At 37.2% G+C, this 24,302-nt stretch overlaps 2 protein-coding genes and 1 pseudogene across 2 annotated transcripts; 1 reads left to right on the plus strand and 2 right to left on the minus strand.

Annotated features, from left to right (window-relative positions):
* Positions 1 to 2,412: 2,412 nt before the first annotated feature.
* LOC117620915 lies at positions 2,413 to 3,661 on the minus strand (annotated as a pseudogene).
* A 4,083-nt stretch (positions 3,662 to 7,744) lies between these two features.
* Positions 7,745 to 16,562, minus strand: LOC117622784 (homeobox-DDT domain protein RLT3). The gene is made up of 17 exons (XM_034353558.1): positions 16,157 to 16,562; positions 15,400 to 15,756; positions 14,917 to 14,975; positions 14,568 to 14,807; positions 14,385 to 14,447; positions 14,091 to 14,304; positions 13,874 to 13,974; positions 13,169 to 13,255; positions 12,952 to 13,083; positions 12,227 to 12,367; positions 11,601 to 11,723; positions 11,026 to 11,484; positions 10,080 to 10,493; positions 9,360 to 9,974; positions 8,651 to 8,755; positions 8,344 to 8,563; positions 7,745 to 8,236 (listed from the first exon to the last, which is right to left on the minus strand). Exons 1-17 carry the CDS (start codon positions 16,218 to 16,220, stop codon positions 8,214 to 8,216), a joined length of 3,417 nt encoding a protein of 1,138 aa, XP_034209449.1. The 5' UTR covers positions 16,221 to 16,562; the 3' UTR covers positions 7,745 to 8,213.
* Positions 16,563 to 19,952: 3,390 nt separating this feature from the next.
* LOC117622922 (tyrosine-sulfated glycopeptide receptor 1) lies at positions 19,953 to 24,302 on the plus strand. Its single transcript, XM_034353740.1, has one exon. It carries the CDS (start codon positions 20,922 to 20,924, stop codon positions 24,138 to 24,140), a length of 3,219 nt encoding a protein of 1,072 aa, XP_034209631.1. The 5' UTR covers positions 19,953 to 20,921; the 3' UTR covers positions 24,141 to 24,302.

Here is a 24,302-nt window from a genome sequence, read left to right on the forward strand (position 1 = left end):
TATGAATCTAAACTTGGAGATCTCCAATCCAAGTATGAGGATCTGAGTTCGCAAATCCATCTCATGAAAGCTCATGTTGGTTTCCAAGCTAACCCAACTGAAAGTGGAAGTGAACAGGTATAATATGTTTTAGTGTAACTTTGATCTCTTTTTACTTTATTATAAAGAATAAATTATAGTGAAGAGTTAATTAATATTGATTTCCATCTAACTTTTTGTGTGTATATATATATTGGTGAGTTACAGATTCCAGATGCATCAAGCCTACACCAACGAAGACTTAGTGTGAGTGCTGAACAACAGCATCAATTTGACCCAGAAGCATAAAAGCATGAAAAAGGTGTGTTCACAAATATTTATGACTCAAGAAAAATTGTAATTTTTAAAAATAATTTATTAATGGTTTTTAAATTTCTTTTTTCAGGTTCGGGTGAAGGATCAAATACAATCATAATTCTCTTAGTATAATCTTGTGAACTTTGTTTGGACATTTGAAACCAAAAATGTGTTTATTCACTTTAGAGACAATGTTGTTCGCCCTTTGACTTTAAATTATTCTTTCCGCGATTGTTACTTACATTTAGTTAATATATCAAATGTAACAGTGATACATGAATGTTTTTTTTTAATTATATTAATGTTAGTAATTAGTAAGAATACTTGAATGTATCATAATACACTATGTTATTTTAGTTTTGGTGAGTGTCTTACTCTTATTGTGAATATAAAAAACAAATGACGTAAATTTAGTTTTTGTTGGATATGTATTTGTATTTACGACATTCAATAGCCGTCGTTATTACTATTTACGACGGGTTCAAAGTGTCGTAATAATTATTTTTAAATCCGACGAAGAAACGGTTGCGACACTAGGCTTGCCGTTGTAATTGGTTTTCACGACGGATAAAACCGTCGTAATAAGCATCAGAACCTTTTGCGACACCAGTTGGTTGCGACGCGTGAACAAGCGTCGCAAGACCGTCGTAAAAAGGCATTTGCGACGTATGCTTGATCTTTCACGACGGGTTTCTAGCGTCGCATCTAGCCTGTTTTTTTGTAGTGATACAATCCTTACTCTACAAGGAAACACTAATCAATAAAGGACACAACAATAAATCCTTCCTAAAAAAGGACTCCTAATATTCACAATATATTTACATACTTATTTAAATAACTCATGTTTACAGTTTTCACATTTTTCTTTGCTTGGCAGAGTCTGATTCTCATTGTTAGATTCCACCTTGCATCCAAAAGCAAAATGAATGTTGCTAAATCTGCTAACTTAAACCATATATTTGCAAGAACAATTTTTTCACTTACTTATCTAGCATCAGGATTGGCTGCCCGCCAAACCATCATCAAACCTTTTCCATCTCGGGGTTTTTTTAATAATAAAGGGGTTCTTCGATCTAAGTCCAAAATCTGTAATTGTCATTGGATTTAGTCAACACCTTATTTGGGTCCATTGACTTTTATAAAAAATTTCTTGTGTCCATTTTACCCTTTTAGGTAAATAAGAAAAGAACATTAATTGAAAATTCAAATTAATGTATCGATTCTTTCCTTCTAAATGGATTTCATATTTTAAAATTTGAATCCTTCTATTGCTGCCATGAAACATCTGTACAACAAAAATAAACGTTTCGTCAAGTAAAATACTTTAACAATTAACAGTTGCAATATTTACCTAATATATAGATAAAGTACAATTTAAGTCATGAAAGTAATGACCCACATATTTTATCTTACAATGAAACTTAAAACCCGTAGGCAAGCACCAACATAAAACTGCACCTATCCATAAGGGTGATTTGTGAGGTTTCAAGCATAAGAACAAATATAAAAAAAGTTCATATAAAACAATGAAAGTAGGAGTATTATTGATGATGTCTTCCCAACAAATATTTACCTGATTACTAGGTAAATATGAGATAATATACCTAATTATTAGGTAAATATAAGATAATGTACCTAATTACCAGGTAAATATAAGATAACATACCTAATTATTAGGGTAGACAATATTAGTATTGCCGCCTGGCTATACTTATTTTAAAATATTAGTATAGCCGGGCGGCAATACTATTTTTGACACGTGGCGAAATGGGCTCTAGGCACTAGGCGACCGGCGGGTCTCTTTTTATAATATAAATGAAGTATAGCCGCGCGGGTATACCACGGTTTTTATTATAAAAAATAGTATAGCCGCTCGGGTATAGTATTTTTGACACGTGGCTAAATGGGCTTAGGGCTTTTTTATAATCGTATAGCTGTTCGGCTATACTCCGGATATTTTTTATTAAAAGCGTATAGCCGCCCGGCTATACTCTGGAGATATATATATATATATTTTAAAAGAGTATAGCCGCCCGGCTCTAATGGAGTCTTTATTTTATTTTTTTTAAATAAATATTATAGCCGGCCTGCTATACGCTTTACATAAGACGCCGTTACCATTTTGAGTTGACCAGTAGTTTTTGGAAGAGTTCGATTAAAATGATTTTCAGAAATGCTTGCCTCTTCTTGGAATGACAGAATTCCCAAGGTAACTGGAATTGGACCTGATATTGAATTACTCAAAAGAGCAAGGAGGCGTAAATGTCTGAAATTTCCTAGCTGATCGGATAGCGGACCTGAAAAATCATTTGTAGACAGCTTCAGTGACTCCATTTCTGATACGCTTCCATTGAAATAGTTCCTTGACAGATCAAGAACCGTCAACTTACAAAGATTTCCCAACGAGTTTGGCATTTTCCCTTCGATTTGATTAGCAGACAAGTCAAGATTGACAATGGCTGTCAAGTTTCCAATGGAACTTAAAATTTCACCTCGCAAGAGATTCAAATAAAGGGATAGGGACTCAAGATTGCTACAAGTGTACAACCATTGAGGTATGGTACCCCAGATGACGTTCCACCTGAGATTAACAACTTTAAGCCTTGTCATGTTTGCAACACCAACTGGTATTTGATTGAGTTCACAACCGGACATATGCAACTCTACCAGCATAGAGGGGAGTGTGTTTGTCACCTGAAACCAATCAGATGCTTTGCTAAGATCTACACACTCATGTCCAGGTTCTGCAAGCTCGAAAGACCAGAAAGCCATTGGAGATTCTCAACCTTCATCTAGTAGTAGCTTTTACTCCGGAGTCCTAGAGAGTGTAGACTCGAGAGATTTCCCAATTGATGCGGAATTATTCCAGCGAACTTTGAGTCTGAGAGTTAAGATATCTTAAACTTTTAAGAGAACCTAAGAAGCTAGGTATCTTTATTCCTCCAAAATCATTGTTGCTTAGATCCATGTAGCTCAGATGCTTTAAATTTAGTAGAGAAGTATTTACCTTGCCACCCAAAAAGTTTTCTTGATACAAACTGTAATTCAGATACTCATCTGAATAATAATTTCCAAGGTGCAGCTCACGGACATGACCGGTTAAATTGTCGCAAACAACTCCAGTCCAATTGCAAAAATCTCCCTCACCAACCCAAGATAAAAGCCTATTTGAAGGATCCTTGAGATCTTGCTTGAACATTAGAAGTGCTTGTCTCTCATTTTGTTTACGAGGCACACCCAAATTTCCATTGCATAAGCTAATGGTAGTAATGGTTGCAATGCTTAGAAATCTGAAAACTGAAACAAATCTCATGGCTTTGTCCATGAGGTTATATCTTAATAGGTGATGTGTGTGAGCAATATAACTCATTTAGAATGGTGCAATATATACACATACTACTACACTAGAACTGAGAGTGAAGGTCCAAACTCAATATTTTTTTTCAAAATCATTTTCAAAAAAGTCGTTGAGTATGTAGACTAGTAATAAGTTATGGGTTTATCCAGAGAAAGAAGACAGAAAAAAATAGAAAAGAAAGTGTGGGATGACTTGATTTATAAATAATAATAAATAAATAAAAAGCAAAATAAAAGATTAGCATAACCTCTTCAGCTGGCGGGGACTGAATTCAGACTTTGTAAGAACATATGAAGAACAGGCATAACCTCTTCGGCTGGTAAAGTTTCAAAAGTTGAAAACACAGAACAGACATGAAGAAAATGAAACAAATAAACAAATACTTCAGATGGAATCACAAATTCCATATTACGATTAGGATCAAAATGGTTTGCTTCTGGTCATTGGTTAGGGAAAGGTAGATACGGTTAAAATAATAATATTAAATAGATCTAACTATAAGCACACAGCAAGAACATCCTCTCAGACAAAGCTATATGGCCACGACTGACAAAAGGGATCAGGGAAATTAGTAATTGCTTGTAAAATCACACTATTTCCCTTGCTTAGTCACAAAGCAGAACAACTTTGTAGAACAAAAATAACTTTAGTATTATAGCTCTACCTCTACCATTATTTTCAAATATGACAAAACCTACGTATATCCTTGGCTAGCCTATGTTTTGCATGATAGGGCTCTACTGCATGATCAGACAGGCTGCAAATATAATTAAGCCAAAGCAATCGTAGGGCAACTCTTTCTTGGCAGGTCAATGAAAATGATTGTACATTTGTAGCTGCATCAGTCACCAGTGCCTGCCAAGAAAGAGGAGCCCTATGACTGCTTTGCTTATTTGACAAGTACTTCTTCTAGTATGTATAGATGCTCCTGCTTGTGTTTCAATGATGGACCGGCACAAGTTATATAAGGGCTCAAAGACTCCAAGATATGGAATAAACCAGTAAGCACAAATGGCATATCCTGAGGATTATGCTGTGAACATCCATCAAGGGCTGCTTTTCAGGGATTTTGTTGGGGCCAGGGCTCATTCTGCTGCTAGATTTTTCTCCTCCTTATCCGAGCCTTGAAAGCTCTCTTTCCTAGCATATGAGATTCTTCCACTCTCTGGGTCCATGAAAATGTGCACTGAAGTTGAAGCAGGAAAAAAAGTAGATGAAAGGAGATGCCTCCCCATATTATCATAAGGGCCTGAGAAAGAAGGGCTGACAGCATATCCTAATCATATTCGTCTTCTTTTCTTTCTTGCCTACATCTGTATAGTAGTAATTTCTGTCTTGAATACAAAAGAGTCTCACTTTTATAGTGAGCCATCATTATAGGATCTCCAAATTAGTTTGACTTTAGTTAATCTGCTGCACAACCATGCCATGATTGTGCGCAATGCCTCATTCATTAATTTGGTAATCATTTTTCAAATCTTTCTTTTGCGAACGATGTGCAAAAAAATCATCACAATTGTAGAAAAATAAGGCCTACCTGAAGGACTTCATGAAGTTAGAGCAGCCCATGTGATCAAAAGTTCCGAAAGTGCTTGCAGTTGTGTTGTGTCATCCTCACCCTGCTTACTAGTTTCCTTCCTAATTACGCTCTTAACAAAATAAACAAAAACTAAGTAATTATTTTTAGAGCTAATTTAGTTTTAATAGTAAGGCATATATTTAATTACAGGAAGGCTAATCTAATCAAGCTGAGTACAGAAAAGTTTTGCTTGAACCATACCAGATCTGATCAATTCAACACCAAATGTGATGATAGGTAAATAAACATGACATCAACTATATAGATTTTAAAATTTTAGGTTCCAATCTCTACAATATTAATCAAATGTCTCAGAGACAAATATTCCAGTAATCACTAATTGACTTTATGTTTGGGAAACATAAGTGACCAGATCAATTTTTCTTTTTTGATCCATGGACTAATCTGTCATGCAGAATCCTTTGCCCCATGTACCTGCACCACATGCACAACAAACGAAACCAAAATGCAGGTTTAAGCAGCAATTAGTAGAAGATTTTCGTGAAGATTACGTATATATGATATGTTTTCCAAGTATACTTGCCTTCCAAGCATCATGACAGTAGCTTGAGGATTGGCACCCGGGGTGTGATAAAACATTGAACCATCAATAACCTCAGAGAATCAATTCCAAGAACTCTATATCCTTTATCAACAACCCTCCCAACTTGACACCCTGCATGATAGTGCCATATGGTCTGTTGGAAATTTTGGTCTATGGACACTACTTTTCCTGCAAAGCATCACAGAAATATATATTAGAAAACTGTAATTTACATTGATATAGTGGATTAAATAATATCATGCATTTGGTGTTTGAAGTCCATGCTCAATTTGGAAAGCTGCAGGCCTAATTAAGTCAACTCTACATTGCAATTGAGTTCCAATTATGCTAAGGGCCAAAGCTAAGTATATATTAATTAAGACCTCTCGTACTCAGAACTTACCTGAAAATCTTGTACCCGAACGGTAGAATAATAGTTTTAGATTGAGGCAGTAACATGTATGATTAAGTTCTCACCTCTCTGCAAAATACATACAGTTTAGGAAATTCTTGCAATGATTCTGAATTTCCACAATCATCATACCTTGGTGCAAATAAACTAGCTATACTATGGTTTTTCATTGCCTCGAAGTAATAATGGTTCTCTTGTTCATCTTCCCAAACAGATTCAATCCCTCATAAGATTCCCACTTCTCAAATACCCCTTAATCATCTGTTCCACAAAACAACATCCATTTCCAACATTTCATCAAAATGTACGTGCACTATTCAGAAACCCACATGCCAATCAACGAATTTTGAACAAAAACATCATGTCGAGCCCATACTTAACAACTTGTTCACGGGAGACAATTTGGGGAAATGCCATCGCAGAGCATTTTCTTACACAGCAACAACCACCCAAATGAAGAAAGAGTTTCATCCGCCGCACTGATTTTTGTACACACATATGCTCTTATCATCACGTTGTTGACGTAGGTTTTCTTTAAAGTCAGGAAAAAAAAAAAAATTAAAAGACCTAGGCTGGTTTAGGGTCATTTTTTTTGCTTACCATTATTTTGTCTTTTGCTGAAGCAGATGCTCTATAAAAATACTTACCATTAATTGAAGAGTAATTTTTAACTTACATTTATGCTCCAACTATAAATAAATAAACTTTATATTTAATCGTGTATGCTGCTTTCTATAATATAGGTAGTGACGTGTTTTTTATAAGCCAATTAATTATCACATTTAATCCTTAATGCGTAAGGCAAAAAATATACACGGGAAAGATAGCTCATGTCTCTAACAAAGGGACATGTACTATTTTTCACTTCTCATTGATTTTTAATTAGTAAAATAGTTTCCAACAAAAAAAAAAAATTTGTAAAATAGGTGGCCCGAAAAAAGTCACCATACACACAACATATATACTCTTTAAAATAAATTCCACAAGTAAATTTTACATATTTATTCAACTTTAAAACAAAATATACAAACCTCTCAAAACAAGTTGTAAAAGCTAGCAATGAAGAGAACTCATTTGAGATTATTCAAGGTGATAATTATTCAGTGCAAGATAAAGATATTTCTTCCTCTTCATATTTATTTCCTCCTCGGCATCATCCCTCTCAGTTTCTTCCTTCCTCTTCAACTGATAATTTTAAGGTTAAAATGGCCACAAAGACTGAGGCATATATATAAAGTTTGTTGCTCAAGACACTGAGAATTGCTACTGAAACCCAGAAGGCTTCGGGGAATGCATGGAGTTTTTCATGCAATTACGCAGCAACTATTATCTTAAAAAACGCCATAGAAAAAGTACAGCCAAACCCTAAATGTTTTTACCAATCAATAGCTACAAGAACCACAATGAAGAAATACAAATTTCAATAAACCAACAAGTCTTTGGCAACAAACTGTGAGGTCGAGGATATTCAACTACAATGAACATTGTTCTAGCTACAAAAGATTATCACAAAGATGACTTTCAAATCTTCTATTTTTTTTTTATTAAAAAAAAAAAAACAGTATTTTGTTTTTCTTTACAACAATGTACATTTGACAACATTTTATTCCTGCTTTAAAAAACTAGAACAAGCATGCATTAACAAAATCTGAATCCTCCATTGACTGAGACAGTAAAGAGGCTGCCATATTCTTCACAAGCGAATACAGGATAAACGTAAGGATATTTCTCTGGAGCAGGTTTCAGTGATATGAAACTCTTGTATCTATTAAACGTCCAACTTTCCTTCATGCTGTACATCTAACGACTCAATGGCCATATATGGCAACTAAATAGAAAACTTGAAGCACAGCTTCATGCAAAGTACCACGGTTTCAAAGCCTGCAACAGTTCCACTGATCTGGCAGTACAATGGACATATAAATGCTCCTCTGTCAAAAAAATGTGGGATTGAATTTGGCTAATCTACCGAAAAAAGGCGGTGCTATTGCTTTGGAGCATGCTTCCCTGAAGTAAAAGAAGCTTTTAAGATGGCGAAAATTTGAACAGCTATGAAAACAATTAAGTAGTCACTCAATTGTCAAGCACCAATCTGCATTATATTCAATCATTACCTCTGACACTAATTTCCAGCCTTTTCTGAGAATGGGCTCTTTCCAAGTATGGAGCAAGTAAGGCATCCAATCTCACCAACCAAAGTGCAACTGCAGATGTTGTTTGGGGCATACATGCAAAGGACGCAATCAGTTCTTCACTAAAATTACAAGAACCTTGCACTGCATTGCATTCATATAATCGGTCCTCGTTGATGGCACCAACAAAATCACCAAGAACCTGCACGAGTAAACAATAAAGAAACTGATGGTTCCGACTAGAAAATAAACAAAAAATAGATAGTGTGAAAAGAGGAAAATAGAAAACCTGCAAAAGCTCAGCCAAAGATGAGGTACGTCTTAGTCGTTTCACCCAAAGCTTATGAGCAGATTTTTTCCAAGCACCCAACAAAGCATCTTCTGGCATGACTGACTGCACAAAGCAGAGGGAAGTGGAGATCAATATAGCACAGAAAAACATTAAAAACTTTGGGGCGAATAGAAATGTCTTCGATATATAACCTAGAAAACCTGTTTTAAGCATCAGACAATCAAAAGGTTCAGGCCCCAAAATCCAACTAAAATAATCCCACTATTTAGGGTTAGCTACCAGAGGCCCGAACTAATCAGATAGGGCAGGTGGATACTAATCAACCATTCTGCTACATTCACAGCAGTATGCATTTTCATCAATCCCTTCCCAGTAACACATGCTAAATTCCTCTTTTGGCCTTGTTTTCCAGCCATCCCGCATCCCTTCATCTAAAATCTTATTGCACTTCAGAGATTTTCTCTTCTTTTTTTTATTATATAAAAGCTATCAGATTTGATTGCACATAAATCTCAAAAGTCACATTCAAATTATCCAAACCATGAACACTTAATTCATTCCTAGGTTGATCCTCAACTGAAGTCCTATTCTCCTCCAGTCTATCAAAGATATGTGTAGCTTGAAATCTTTTTAACCGGAGGCATCTTCATTACTATAACAAACAAATATCAGAAAATGCAAAGCTAAAATCCAAATGATGGGTTACCTCAATTGCATGCATCGCAGCTTTTAGTGATTGGATCTGTGATGAGAGGACCTTATGCTTAGGAAAAGTATCACTCGCTTCTTTCTCCTTACATGTGGCTACATGGATGGCATACCTTTCTTCCAGATCAAAATGAAGCTCAAATGTTGTATGGCAAATCCTGCAGTGCTTCTCATCTCTCCAATACAAATCATGACAACTTTCACATCTAGTAAGTGTATCAAAATATGATCGTTTACCATGTTTGACAGCATTAAGATCTAGGTAAAAGGAATTCCATAACCAGGAATCAAATGCTTGGATTCGGCTCCATTTCTGTTTCTGTTGTTCTCCTTTCTTTCTAACTTCAAGAACCACAACTCCAGATGAAGGCAGAGAATCATTTGCAATTCCAGATAAGTTGTTGTCTACATCAGATACTGGTGAATAAGTGTCTTCTCTAACACTATCCAGCTCAGATTGATCAGATTGCGCCAAGTTGTCAATTCTATCACTATTTACCATTCTACTTGACATCGCTTGGCACAGAAACGCTATTCGTTTCTCCAGGGATTCAATAAGAAGAGCCTCTCGTTTACCCCTGTCATCCAAAACTGACAACAAAGCACACAGAGCCTGCATTTGGTTTAAGAAAAAGCAAGTAAATATTATAACTTATACAAGGTCAAGCAATATGTACTACAATCACATTGATCGTATAACAAAAATTCAGCAGAATACCTCTTCTGTATCAATCACCTCCCAGTGACCATCTTCTGAAGATTCGAAATAAACCCTTCTATGTCCTGGGTCATATGCATTACAAGGACCCAAGAAAAGCCAGTATCTATTGTATCTACGATCAGACCCCAAAAACACAGATTGCATTGGGTGTATGTCAAACCGCACTTCTCTTTCTTTTCCATTTTTCTCTTTTGTAGAGAATCTCTCGTCAGAGAACTTTGAGATTGACCCTGAAGAATCTATAGGGTGAAACTTTAATGTATAATCTTCTTTTGCACCACTCGTATGTCCTGCATGGACCCAGGATGGCCTGGGCATGCCCTGTTGTTTAGTTGATAACCTCTTAATTTTCGCCCCTGAACCAGAATGAAGACTGCTAGGAACGCATTCAGCAATAGCATTTACAGGATCCTATAAAGGAATAAGAAGAAAATGAGAGACATGTTTAATCTGCTGAAATTACTTGAATACCATGCATGTTTAAATTCTGTTGAAAACTTTAGTTACAATTGAAGAACATTTAAGAACTCAGTGAGGAAATACATGATACACGACATAGACAAAGACAACAAGAAGCTATCAGTTTCTGTTTTTTTGTTTTTGTTTGGAGAAGCCAAAGAAGGTAGCCGTAATGAACCCATCAGGACTTCAGTCAGGTCACATATGTGGAACCCAAAAGGTAGATCCAATTTTAAGGAAAACAATAATACGAACCAATATTAAACTTATAAACCACCATGATAATTACGGCTACTTGAATCTCATTGAATATTCAAATAATATTTACTGTCAAAGTATTTTATATATAATGCAGTTTGCACCATTAAGATGATATTATCTTACAAGGGACTGAACACGTTCCATTTAATAGGGCAACCTCACAGTAGGGAAAAATAAAAACAAAGAGAAGGTTTCAAAGTCCATGCAAAGATTCTAATGTTACCTCCATTCTGAAACTAGAACCCGCATGAAGAAGATCAATTAGAGCCACTATTGCGCTCAACCTTTCTTCAATGCTTAAATCTGAATATTCGCCTTCCATTAGCCCTAACAACCATACTTCTCCTGGATGGCTCTCATCAATTTCGGTGTATACTGTCACCATGTTATCTTTACTTTTCCCATGGTTCATATAAGTCAGCTTTTTAATTTGGGAATTTCCTGAATTGCATCCAGAATCATCATCACTGCTACATGTACCACTGTCACTGAGGTCATCATCAACTGCTCCAGAGTCTTCGGTATCTGATTGGGATTCCTCCACTTCCTTTTCAGAAGAATTAATACGCACACGATATGTGGATGATGAAATCTTTTCAAATAATGTAATATCACTTGAAAGAGTTGAACCAATTAAAGACTCTAGTTCCTCTATTCCACTGGAAAGGTTCAATTCAGAAATCTGCAAAACAAAAACAAAGTCCATCACTAATTCAAGTGGAATGCTGTGCTTGGCTGGTATCAACTTGACAATTAAAACTTGAGAGATTATGATAACAACATTTTCAAGAAAATTACCTGCAATGACTTCGCCAACTCAGAAACTTTCAACCCATGAATTCCTTGCTCTAGCAGAACTCTAAACAATTCACCCTTCAAAGTACCAGGGCGTAAACCATACTTCACCATAAGGCTCATTTCCTAGATAACAGAAGATTCAATTTCAAAAACCAAATTTTACATTTACAGATAGGTTTATGCAACAACAGATAAAGCTTATTAATTGTAGATCATAAATAAAACCACCATAAGAAAGTAAATAAAGGCTCCCGTGCATGTCTGGTCATTAAAGCAAATAATTCCAGAGACAAGCGGAGACAAATAAACATATGCTCAACAGATGTTATTTAGGAATGCACGATAATGCTAAACATATGCTCAACAGATGGTATGGAAAATGAATCTTTCCAATTGCGTATCTGCCTCAAGGTAGAAACAGATTATTCAGGGTAATGACAGATCTTAAATAACAATTGCCAATAAGGCTTTGAATGCTCAAAGTTTTGAGTGATGAACACATATTATTAGGCATCTATAGCACTTAACTTGCAGAATACAGATGTATTGATAATTAAATACATTTACTAGAGAGGAAATGGAGCTTGGAAAAATCAATTGCAACTACGGTAGTTAAATTAGAAGACCTTGCTAAGGGCATCCCTTCGCATTGCACCTTGCTTTGAACCAAAACCAGCGGCAACCAGTACTTGACGCAGTATTTCTGTCCATGTTAAAGGGTTTAGCGATCTCTTCCAGAATTCCAGAGTGGATTCTTGATTTTCAACCTGCCAAATCATTTGACAAAGATGCTTAGTTATTGAGTACTTCCATTCAATTTTGTCAAAATAATATGAAATAACAATTGATTTAAGAGATGAGCAAAAAAGTCTAAAGAGTTTGACAAAAATAAGTATCTCTGATCAACTATACCACAAATAGCAAGTGGATCTTCTAAAAGTGCATATGGATGGACTACTAATAGTCTGATTATGATTTTGTTCAGAAAATTTCTTGTCACCTAAGCGTATCTATCAGACATTCTGGAGTGTACACCTTTTCTGTAGTCACGTCAAACTTTTGATTATAAGATGATATCCTCTTTCCTATATTCTTTAAATTTTTCTGATATCATATTGCTACTTTCAGCGGTATTTAACTTCCCTGTAAAGAAACATGACAACAGTCTTATAGATTGCACTCTCTTTTTGTTACCAACAAAGTTCCAAACATATGAGCCTTTAGAAAACTGCTGTGACATATATGTACCCAAATGAAATGGTCAATATGACCATACAACATTATCATAAGTTTAAATGAACTGTAAATGTCTGTGATCTGCACGATTATATGCTGTTTGTTAATAACTCACCGAGTGAATAAATGCAAGAAAATTGCATGATTTGCTCAAATGAGGTATAGATCCACAGCCAAGCTCGGCTTCAACATTAGATAGAAGAAGCTTCAGAAGTGCCACATGAATTTTTCCAAGCAGCAAGGAATCCTAAAAGGCATTTTACGAAACAAAGATGTTGAGGGCAAGTAGAAGACACAATAAATCCAATGTTGGATCAAAGATAAGATATAACCTTGTCCTGAAATGCTTGGGCAAACTCATCAATAGTGAAGGAGCTTATATCTACCATAACGGCATAAGTACAAAGGAAATGGAAAACCTGCCCAAGAAAGTCAACCATTAATATATTTGAGTATGATAACTAAAGAAAATGTATCAATCTGAATTGATGACCCCCAGACACATTTGTTAATAAACCCCAAAAAAAAAAAAAAAAACTGCAGCAATCTAGAGTGGTGCTTCAACACTGCACATCTTTTCACTTGCCAGTTTCCACAAGGAATCAAAAAGTTGATAATAATAAATTCCTACACTCGGTACGAACTACACAAAAGAGAATTACAATTAGATTCCGATATCAAATTTAGACCATATTCCATATATCTCTAGTACTTGATATATGTTTTTCTTGAGTATATCATATAGTTTGCATAACGTCTCTGCAAGAACAACCTATGACTTCATTCTATGCAATGAGAGAGTCGACGAAAAAGATTGGTAAGAGTAATGAGAGACCATTAGGCAGTATTAGCGAGCACAAAATAAATATTCCAAGCTTTTATAGGTCGTATAATCATGAATAAGAAAACAGACCTCATAAATAAGAAAAAGCAAATGCAAGCATAGATGGAGTGTATGACATCTTTCACGAACGATGTCCTATATTTGCAAAAGAACTTAACAAAATCAGGCCACAAACAGTTTGCAAGTCACATACCTTGAACAGTTTCTTGACAATCTCTGGAGAAGAATCCCAAGGTTGCATACAGAATGGCTGCTTCATCTTCACAGAATTTGGAGGAAACTTGGCCAGCAAATCTGAAATCCCAAAAATTCTTTATCCACAGCTCAAAATACTATACATGCAGACACATACGTATTACAGCATTTCATTTTAGATTGGAAAATTTGTTCCGTTCTTCCTTCAAACCAACCTTTGCAAAGTGAACAGGCATGATCTCCATTAGTAGTAAAATGATCAGAGCACCCCAGTGCATTTGGCCTTCCTTGTAATTCTCTCAGCTCCAGCTCTTCATCATCCACAAGCATTGCAATCTTATCCGAGTGTTCTTGGAAACCTGCTCCTTCCAAAGCAAGTTCACATTTTTCTTTGCTTGGCAGAGTCTGATTCTCATTGTTAGATTCCACCTTGCATCCAAAAGCAAAATGAATGTTGCTAAATCTGCTAACTTAAACCATATATTTGCAAGAACAATTTTTTCACTTACTTCTCTTCTTTTGACGAAATGTTTCCTCTTTTCTTGTACCTTATTTCGTACCCGTCCCTGTTTCTGTAAAGGCAACAAATGTCAGACAACTTTCTAAAGGTAACCACTCAGATCGACCTTTAAGATGATCATCCCAAAAGACTTTCTCACATATCTGCAAGCAATACAGACTAAATCACTTACAGGAACACTTTTTTTTTGTTGCAATCTTCTGTTCCGAGTTACTGGTTTTCGCGATACAGGAGTTGGAATTAATGATACACTAGTGACTCCACTGTTAGCAAAACCCATGTCAACAGGAAAATCTCTAGCATCAGGATTGGTTGCCCGCCAGACCGTCATCAAACCTTTTCCAACACCATGTTTTTTCACTGGAGCACTCTCGCCGCAATTCTGATGACCAATGACAGCATGCTCGGTAACCTAATAAAAGTGAAAAGGGTAAGAATATTTGTGGGACCAGTTAAGGACACTTAAGGTAGAAACAAGAGAATCATGAAAGCTGGTGCCAACAAAAGAATTTATCCATTACCTTCCTCCTTTTAGTTTCTCTTTGGTTCTCTTTGCAAGGGGGATGTAAATCTTCGGGATCTAAATGGAAATAACAATGTGAGTGAAACCTTCTTAAAATATGTAGTGCAACAAAAGAAAAAATCTACAAAATAGCATCGAAAAGAACAAAGAGAGAAAATTTTCCGAACAGCTACTGCAACACCAATACAAATTAACTCTGTCAAGAAGTTTAGACGCAAACTACCAAAAACATCTAATTCTGAATGGCATTAAACATCACGAAACAACAAAATCTCAAAGAATCAAGTCCTTTCCCTTCACAACTCATATAAAAATCAACAAAGAGAATGTTCTCATCAACACACCAAACCACTCTGAGTGAAAATTCTACAACTGATGTGTAGTTTACTTTTTAAACAAACGGAAAAGGAGAATAGATCTCAGATAGACGAAAATGTAGAATAGAAATGATTCATTTTGCCTATGATTTCTCAGATTTTACCTGCAGAATGGAAAAGTGCCCGAGAGGGAAGAGAGTCAAATTCCACACCAAGGGGAGGACCATCTTTCCGGAACACCTTCTTGAGAATGTAGTCTGGAGTTAACAATTCCTGAATATGATTCCCATTCATTTTTGTTTGCTTGTATCTCAACAACGAAGGAGCTTTTGAGGGGCAGTGTTTAACTACCCTTGGAGCACCAGCTCCCGATCCATTTCTTCCACCCAACTCCTCGGTGGTTTCATTTTCTCGCTTCTCTCTCCTCCTCTTCTCAACAAACCAACCCCGAACCTGCTTGTAAGTCAATCTGAAGGCAGCAGCATGGCATTCCATTGCCGTTCGTGAAGGATACCTATCCTCTGTTAGGGAAAGGAAAAAAAAAAGTTGTAAATATTGGGTTTCGCTCTCTTGTGATTAACATGAAAAGTCCGCTACCATTTTATAAAATCTATAGCAACAGATGCACGACCAATCCTAAGTGCTTGTATAATTGTATTCTGCAACTATTTCCTTATTGCTTTCTAAAATCAAAACAAACAACGGAACGATTGCAGCTGTCTGTTCCAAGTTTGAGCCAATAATTGCACGTATAAAATGCTGATTTCAATTAAACTGTAAATTCGGTATCTTAATTCTGAACCCAATAGAGAAACAGAGCAATAATAACAAAAGCTACATATATCAAACACACACGCACGCAGAGAGAGAGAGAGAGAGAGAGAGAGAGAGAGAGAGGTTACAATTAGCGAAAAAGCGTACCTGAGTAGAAGCTCTCAAGGGCTTCAAGCTGTGATTGAGTTTTCCTCTTTATCTTTTCCATCATCTTCTTCTTTCACAAGTACCCAAAATCACAGAAATTTCAAAACCATTTCCAGAAGGAGTTGAAGAACAGAACCCAAAGCAGAAATGGTTGGGGCGGTTGAGAACGCAGAAGCGAGCTATACAAATTAGCAGAGCGAGACTGTGGGTGGCGATATCAGAGTGAGAGTGGCAGCGTCGAAGCCGCAGGGAAATGGAGGTGGGAGAGTGAGCTCTGTAATCTGCATGCTTGTCCGTAGACACCGTCTAATTGTGATGCCAAAGGGGACGAGAAGCAGCAGATAATGAAATGGGAAACTAACCAAGTAGGGTTTTGGGTTTTACCAAAAAAATATCTTCATCAAATTCTTGACGAAAAAAATTAATTAGCTTCAATATTTATATCATCATCTTTTTTTTTTTCAATTTTTTTTTTTTCGGGTTCACTTTTTGGTTCACAAGTAGAAGAGGAAATATTCTGATTGGATAATTGTAAGGTTTTTTTACACTGGAGTTTTGGGTCAATGGCCCAAAACTTTTTTTTTTGGAAGGCCCAATGGTTCCCTATAGTTTATTCGGATTTTCACTGTCGTCCTTATACTTTTTATTTTTTTCAGTGTCATCCTTACAGTTTTTTTTTATGTTGTTGAATGCCTTTGAAAATATGGGCTTAAAATTGAATTTGGGGACAACTATCCTCCTTTCAGCCCATTTACCATATCATCTTGGAGTCCTTGTTTGTTCAAGTAGCTTGGCCCAAAGTCGAAGGATTTGGTTTGGTTTGGATTTGCTTCTTTGGGAAGCCTTTTTTTTTGGGACTAATATCTTGATCAATGTCCAGTGAATTTGCTTACTTAGGAAGCATTTTTGTTTGATAACTTGATCTATATGTTCAGGGAAATTAGCAGTCGAGGCAGTGTGCCGGCTTTGCACTCAAGTTGGATCCCCTTCCCATTATACGAGTAGTGGCTTTGTCAGAAAAATAAAATTTGTCTAGTGAATTTAATGTTGGAACTGACAACATGCCATTATATTGTGGTTTACATGTCCAATCTCAAAAACTAAATGAGCAATCAAAAATAATTTTGTTTTTATATAAGTGATAATCTAAATTACTATGATTTAATTCAATCTACAAGAAAGGATACTTGAACTTGGATGCACTATCCCGGTCAACTAAACCCACGTTTGTAGTATATAAAAAAAAAAAAGCAATCTTATGGGAAAATTTTCACAACTATATATTTGAATAGAACGTTTTAAAACTACCCAAAACAAAACAAACAAAAAAAAAAAAGAGTTTTTAAGTTTTTGTAGCAAGTAGCAAGTGAGAAAATCGAATGAAAACATGTATTTATTTATTTATGTCGTAAAGAGAAGGAAGAACAAAGTTCATATTAGAGCACTTCCAGCAACTCCGACTAGGGGGGCGCTGAAAGTGATTCCAGCAACTCAGGCTGGCCAGGGTAGCTGTTGGGGCCCATGAAACCAAGCCAGCCCTCAGGCAAGATGAGCCAGAGTTCAAGCCTGGGTTTGCTGACGTCAGCAACCAAAAAAAAAAAAATTTAATCGAAAAAAATCAACAAAAAATTTCAGATTTTGTTTTTAAATAAATACTTAGTCATAGTTTTCACTTCCCACACCAAAACTCTATACAAATTTCTCTCTTTATATCTTATGTGAATAGTTGTTGTCATGGCAATCGGTGGAACACCACAACCTTTTGCAATGGCAGTCACTATTCACGTGAATAGTTGCTGTCCTAAGAGACAAACTGCTGGAAGTGCTCTTATAGAGGTTTGTAATTCAAGTAATAGCGAGCATTACCCTACACTTAAGGCTGGAATTTGAGAACCCTTTCTCGATGGCCTCCCATGTTAAAATTTAGACCGAAACATATCATTTTGTTATGAGATATCACAATTCACAAGGGACGATGACAAAATCTCTTAATGTCAAACAAGTTTAAAATATGAGAGGCTCTCTCAACTTGTGTTATACATGTGGTACAAATTTAAAGCCCCGAGATGGTCTTCAATGGCAAGGCACAAACAAAGTGAGCAGTTGAATATGGAGGGTGTTTTAATTAATTTAATAGTGAAACAAATATACATATATAAGCCTCAAGAGCCATTGACTTGTCCTGCAGTTTACCAGTCCTCTAACCCTCCCTTTCAAGTTTCAAATCTTCCCACTTTCTCATTCAAGCCGTTTTTGCTGTCCAAGTCAGGTTATATGGTGGTGGGCATAAAGAAAAAAAATCAAAACCCAATCCATCAGAGATTCATATCTCAATATTTTATTCAAGAACAAGGGTTGTTTCACATTATCATCTATGTAATAATAATATTCAATTTGAGGTGTTTTTTTCTTCTATATTTGTTGTGTTTTTTTTTTAATAGTTGGATCACATTCATATGCATGTAGTTAAGTTTGACAAATGCATTCTTTTATGTTCCACTAGGCACTAGATTCTTATTGTTTTCCTATTTATTTATTTATCTATTAAATTGACTTTATGCCTCCTACCTGGTAATTTCTTTTCTAGAAAAAGTTTGTCTCCCAACATTTTTTTTAATTAAATATATTAGGACAACTCTGATGGTCATAACAAGTGGACTTTGCACGTAAAAACAATGAAGTAGTGCGCACAAATCATCATGATAAATGTGAAAAATGGATGAACAAATTAGAATTGGACAATGGTAACTCCCTTAACATTTCATGGCCACCAAGTGTCCTCCCTACTCTAAAGTCATGCTAATGGGGAAATTATCAAGGTGAATCTAAAATGGACCCACTTATCTTATCAATGTTCCATGGCCACAAAATGTTATTATTTAAATATAAAAAAATCTATTTCGTGGGTACAATTTTTTATTTTCACACCTTTCATTCATATGTAGAATCATTTGCTTTGTAGACATAGACTTAGTTAATTTGGCTACAGCATATGTGCTCTTCATTCTGCATCTAAATTCGAATTTTCATCTCTATAATTTAAATTAATTTAAAGTAAATTATCGCTTGTTAAAAAAAATCATTTGCTTTACTCAAAGTAGATACCAAAAATACCCTCAATAAAACCAACCTCTCCTCTTTTTTCGACAACCATTGTCATGCAATATTAGCTTGATAATAGGAACGGCAATGAAATGGATCGATGCCAAATATGTCATTAAGATGCGTAGATATATATAATTGGAGTCATACAAAGAATGAAATTTGCAAAATAGCCAAGTAGAAAATCAAGCATAATCAAGCCAGTTGTTAGCTTCTCTTTTCAGCTTCCTTTTTCTAGTGGCTCATTTCTTTGCATTTGCAAACCTAAGACACCTATACATTTCACTGCTTATTGTGATTTCAAGATTTCATAGGCATCTTCAATCTCAGAAACACGCGAATTCGATTTCTAAACCCTAACACGCTCATTGAGTCATCAACATGGTTGTTGCCTCCGTATCAAGGCTTAGGACTTTCCGGTTGGGTTTTCTTCCTTCAATTATTAGTGTTTTTAATTAAAAGTTAACATTGTTAATTTAGAATTAAGTGGAAGAACATGTGCCAAAAAGTTAGATAGGTAACAAGCGGGCACATGAAAAATAGTAATAGGGAAATTGAACTCCCTTTAAATATTGGTTACATATAAAAAAAAATTAGATCAATAACAGGTGGCCACATGAAAAAGTTAGTATTCTATATTTTCTCCTCTCAAAATATTGGTTAGTTGATGAGTGTGCTAATTCATCTGCTAAAGTGTAAATATCCTCAAATAACTCCCACTTGCGTGGGTTCAAAAAAAGAAAAAAATCATGCAGTGTGCATTTTGCCCCAATTCTTTTTCCAAATCCCTAGTTTCTTACTACTTGACCTGCCACTTGTAACCTTGACTGCCTCTCTCTCTCCAACAATCTGAAAGATTCCAAACCCCATCATTTACCAAATTGACCAACCAACCAACCCCAAATCTCCTATCTGTCACTTGCCGGACTCAAAACCCATTTGCTGCGTTAGCTTATCGGTGTCCTCCTCAGTCTCTCTGTCGGGCTTAAGCGGCAAGCCAAGCAAAGCAAAGCAACCGAAGACGTCGAGAAAGAGAGAAGAGAAAAAAGAAAAAAGAAAAAGAAGAAGAAGAAGATAAATAATGGGCAAGTGCTGAAACGAATATTTGAAAAAGAAAAAAAAAAAGAAAAAAGAAAGCTTTTGCCTTTGATATGTGAATATCCTAATCCTACTATACACGCTAAGCTCTTGTGGTGAAGGATCATCATCATCATCGCCATCATCATGATTACAAGATTAGAAAATGTCCAACAGCACCAACAACACCAACAGCCACTACCAGCCGCCCACAAAGTAAACGCTTCTTCCTGCGATTTATTATTATTATCGTCTCTTCCATGTCAACGTCAGTTGTCTTCACATAGGCACAGCAGCTCCCCCAACCCAACCTCTCCGTGTCTTTGTTTCTCTGGGTCAAGTGCTCAATTGGGTTTTTGCTGCAATCCCCAAAAACCCAATCTTTCTGTACCAGGTTAGCTTGGCTAGCTAGCTAGCTCTCTCACGCATTTATTCGAACACCTGTAGGATTTTGGTAGATTGGGCTGCTTCTACCAATTTATATGGTTCCAATAGATTGTGATGATGCTGATGGTGATATGTGTTACAGCATGTTGTTGTGTATGATTGAGTGAGAGAGTTAGAGAAAGAGAAAGAGAGAGTCTTCATGTCTTCTTCTCTTGTTCCGATGAAACACGACAAGAAGAAGCAGAAGGTCCCAACAATAATACCAACCTTCCTTCCTCATCTCTTTTTGGGTCAGTGGGTTTTCATTCTTCTTCTTCTTCCTTGCTCTGCTTCTGCTGCTTGTAACCAGCTCGATCAGGACGCTCTATTGTCCTTGGCTCTCCAGGCACCATTGAATTTGAATTGGTCTTCTTCCACTGACTGTTGCCTTTGGGAAGGAATAACCTGCGGCCCAGATGATCAAGGACATGTCGTCCGGCTATGGCTGCCTAGGAGAGGCTTAACTGGTGTCATCAATTCATCAATCACAAACCTCACCCATCTCACCCACCTCAATCTTTCCCACAATTCTTTCCTGGGTTCTCTCCCTGAAGATTTGTTTTCATCTCTCTCTAGTCTCCAAGTCGTTGACTTGAGCTTCAATCGTCTCATTGGCCGTCTACCACCTTCAAATAAAATCAGTCAGCTTCAGGTTCTGAACTTGTCTAGCAATTTCTTCAATGGAACAATCCCATCTTCGATCCTTGCCCCATCGGTGTCCATTTTCAATGTCAGCAACAACAGCTTTTCCGGGTTGATACCCATCGACAATGGTAGCAACCACACATCCCTTACCTTCTTGGACTTGTCCTACAATAAACTCATTGACACAATTCCCCCTGGAATCGGATTATGTTCCAAGCTCCAAGTTTTCCGTGCAGGCTTCAATAGCCTCTCTGGTTCTCTCCCTGATGAAATTTTCAACCTTGCTGATCTCCGACAGCTCTCTCTGCCTGTCAATAGTCTTACAGGACCCATCAACGATGGTATCATGAACCTCACCAATCTCCAGATCCTGGAGATCTTTTCAAACCAGTTCTCTGGGCCAATCCCCAGCCAAATTGGTAGCCTTTCCAGGTTGGAAAATCTGCTGCTCCACGTCAACAACCTCACAGGCCCCTTACCTCTATCTCTCGCCAACAGTACAAAGCTGTCTGCTTTGAATTTGAGGGTCAACAACTTGACTGGAGACCTCTCTTCCTTCAACTTCTCCCCTCTCCAACGCCTCACCACTCTGGACCTTGGCAACAACAACTTCACTGGTGAGTTCCCCAAAAGCCTCTACTCTTGCAAGTCACTAACAGCTATTAGATTGGCCGGGAATCAGCTCACAGGTCAGATATCACCTGAAATAGTTGCATTAGAATCCTTGGCTTTCCTCTCCGTTTCTACCAACAACATGACAAATGCCACTGGGGCTCTTAGGATTCTAAAGGGTTGCAAGAACCTGACCACTCTGATCTTGTCCAATAATTTTCTGTTTGAGCCTGTGCCAGATGATAAAAGCCTAGGAGACCTAGATGGATTCCAAAGCCTTCGGGTTTTTTCTCTTGGGGGTTGCCAATTCACAGGTCAAGTACCCACCTGGCTAGCCAAGCTTAAAAACCTTCAAGCCTTGGACCTGTCATTTAATCTTATAACTGGTACTCTTCCCGGTTGGTTGGCTAGTCTGCCCAACCTTTTCTACATTGATTTGTCCAATAACCTCCTTCAAGGCGGATTTCCTAATGACCTCTTTGGGATGCCAGTTTTGACATCGAAAGAGGCCAGTGATAAGGTGGACAGAAGTTATTTAGAGTTGCCACTATTTGTGAGGCCCAATAATGCTACTGATCAGCAGTACAACCAACTGTCCAACCTCCCCCCAGCCATATATTTGAGTAACAACAGCCTTAATGGCAGTATCCCCATTGAGATTGGCCGATTGAAGTTTATTCATGTGTTGGACCTTAGTCATAACAAATTCTCTGGCAGCATCCCAGATCAGATTTCTAACCTCACTAACTTAGAGAAATTGGATCTTTCCTATAACAGTCTATCTGGTGAAATCCCTGTTTCTCTCAAAGGTCTGCATTTCTTGTCTTCCTTCAGTGTGGCATACAATGATCTTCAGGGACTTGTACCGTCTGGAGGTCAGTTTGATACTTTTACCATGTCCAGCTTTGAAGGGAATCCGGGCTTATGCGGTCCTCCAACTGTGCATCGCACATGTCCTCAACCATTATCACCGGCTGCTTCTCGAAGGTCTAGCAAAAATCTTCTTATTGGACTCACCTCTGGGATCTGTTTTGGCATTGTATTTATTGTTGTTATGTTAGTAGTGTGGATGTTGTCTAAGAGAAGGATCATTCCAGGAGGAGATACTGACAAGATGGATTTTGACACAATGTCTAGCCATTCAGCCACTGCTGTTACTCCTGAGCTTGACAAGGATACCAGCCTAGTCATAGTGTTCCCAACCAATACCAATGAAATCAAGGATCTTACTATAACTGAAATCTTAAAGGCAACTGACAATTTCAATCAAGCAAACATCATTGGCTGTGGAGGTTTTGGTCTGGTTTACAGAGCAACATTCGCAAATGGGACCAGGCTAGCTGTTAAGAAACTCTCAGGAGACTTGGGTCTGATGGAAAGGGAATTCAAAGCAGAAGTTGAGGCTTTGTCCACTGCCCAACATGAGAATCTTGTTTCCCTGCAAGGCTATTGTGTGCATGATGGTGTTCGCCTGTTAATATATTCCTATATGGAGAATGGAAGTCTGGATTACTGGTTGCATGAGAAAGCTGATGGTGCTTCCCAGTTAGATTGGCCAACACGACTGAAGATAGCACAGGGAGCAGGCTGTGGGTTGGCTTACATGCACCAAATATGTGAGCCACACATTGTGCATCGTGATATCAAGTCCAGCAACATCCTCCTGGATGATAAATTTCAAGCACATGTTGCTGATTTTGGGTTGTCCCGGTTGATTCTTCCGTACCAGACTCATGTTACAACTGAGCTTGTTGGTACCCTTGGTTACATTCCTCCAGAGTATGGACAAGCATGGGTGGCCACATTGAGAGGAGATATGTACAGTTTTGGGGTTGTCATGCTTGAGCTGCTAACCGGAAAAAGGCCTTTCGAGGTATGCAAGCCAAGGGCATCGAGAGAGTTGGTTGGCTGGGTGCAGCAAATGAGGAGAGAGGGCAAACCAGAGGAAGTTTTTGATCCTCTCCTGAGAGGGAAGGGCTTTGACGAAGAGATGCTGCAGGTGCTTGATGTGGCTTGCATGTGTGTCAACCAGAACCCTCTTAAGAGACCAACCATCAAGGAAGTTGTCGATTGGCTGAAAAATGTAGGGACATCCCACCAACACCAAAATAAAGCCCAGTGAGGAAAAACAAATTTCCTAAGAAAGTATTTATATGTATACTTGCACATAAATATTTGGGTTTATTATTGCAGACTTTCACAAAATCACTTGTGTAAATGATATTTTGCTTTACAGATCTATGAGGCAGCTATAGTCAAGCGGTTTGCTTGTTAATTTTGAGCC

This window comes from Prunus dulcis, chromosome 3, assembly GCF_902201215.1.
Source record: "Prunus dulcis chromosome 3, ALMONDv2, whole genome shotgun sequence".
Classification (NCBI taxonomy): domain Eukaryota; kingdom Viridiplantae; phylum Streptophyta; class Magnoliopsida; order Rosales; family Rosaceae; genus Prunus; species Prunus dulcis.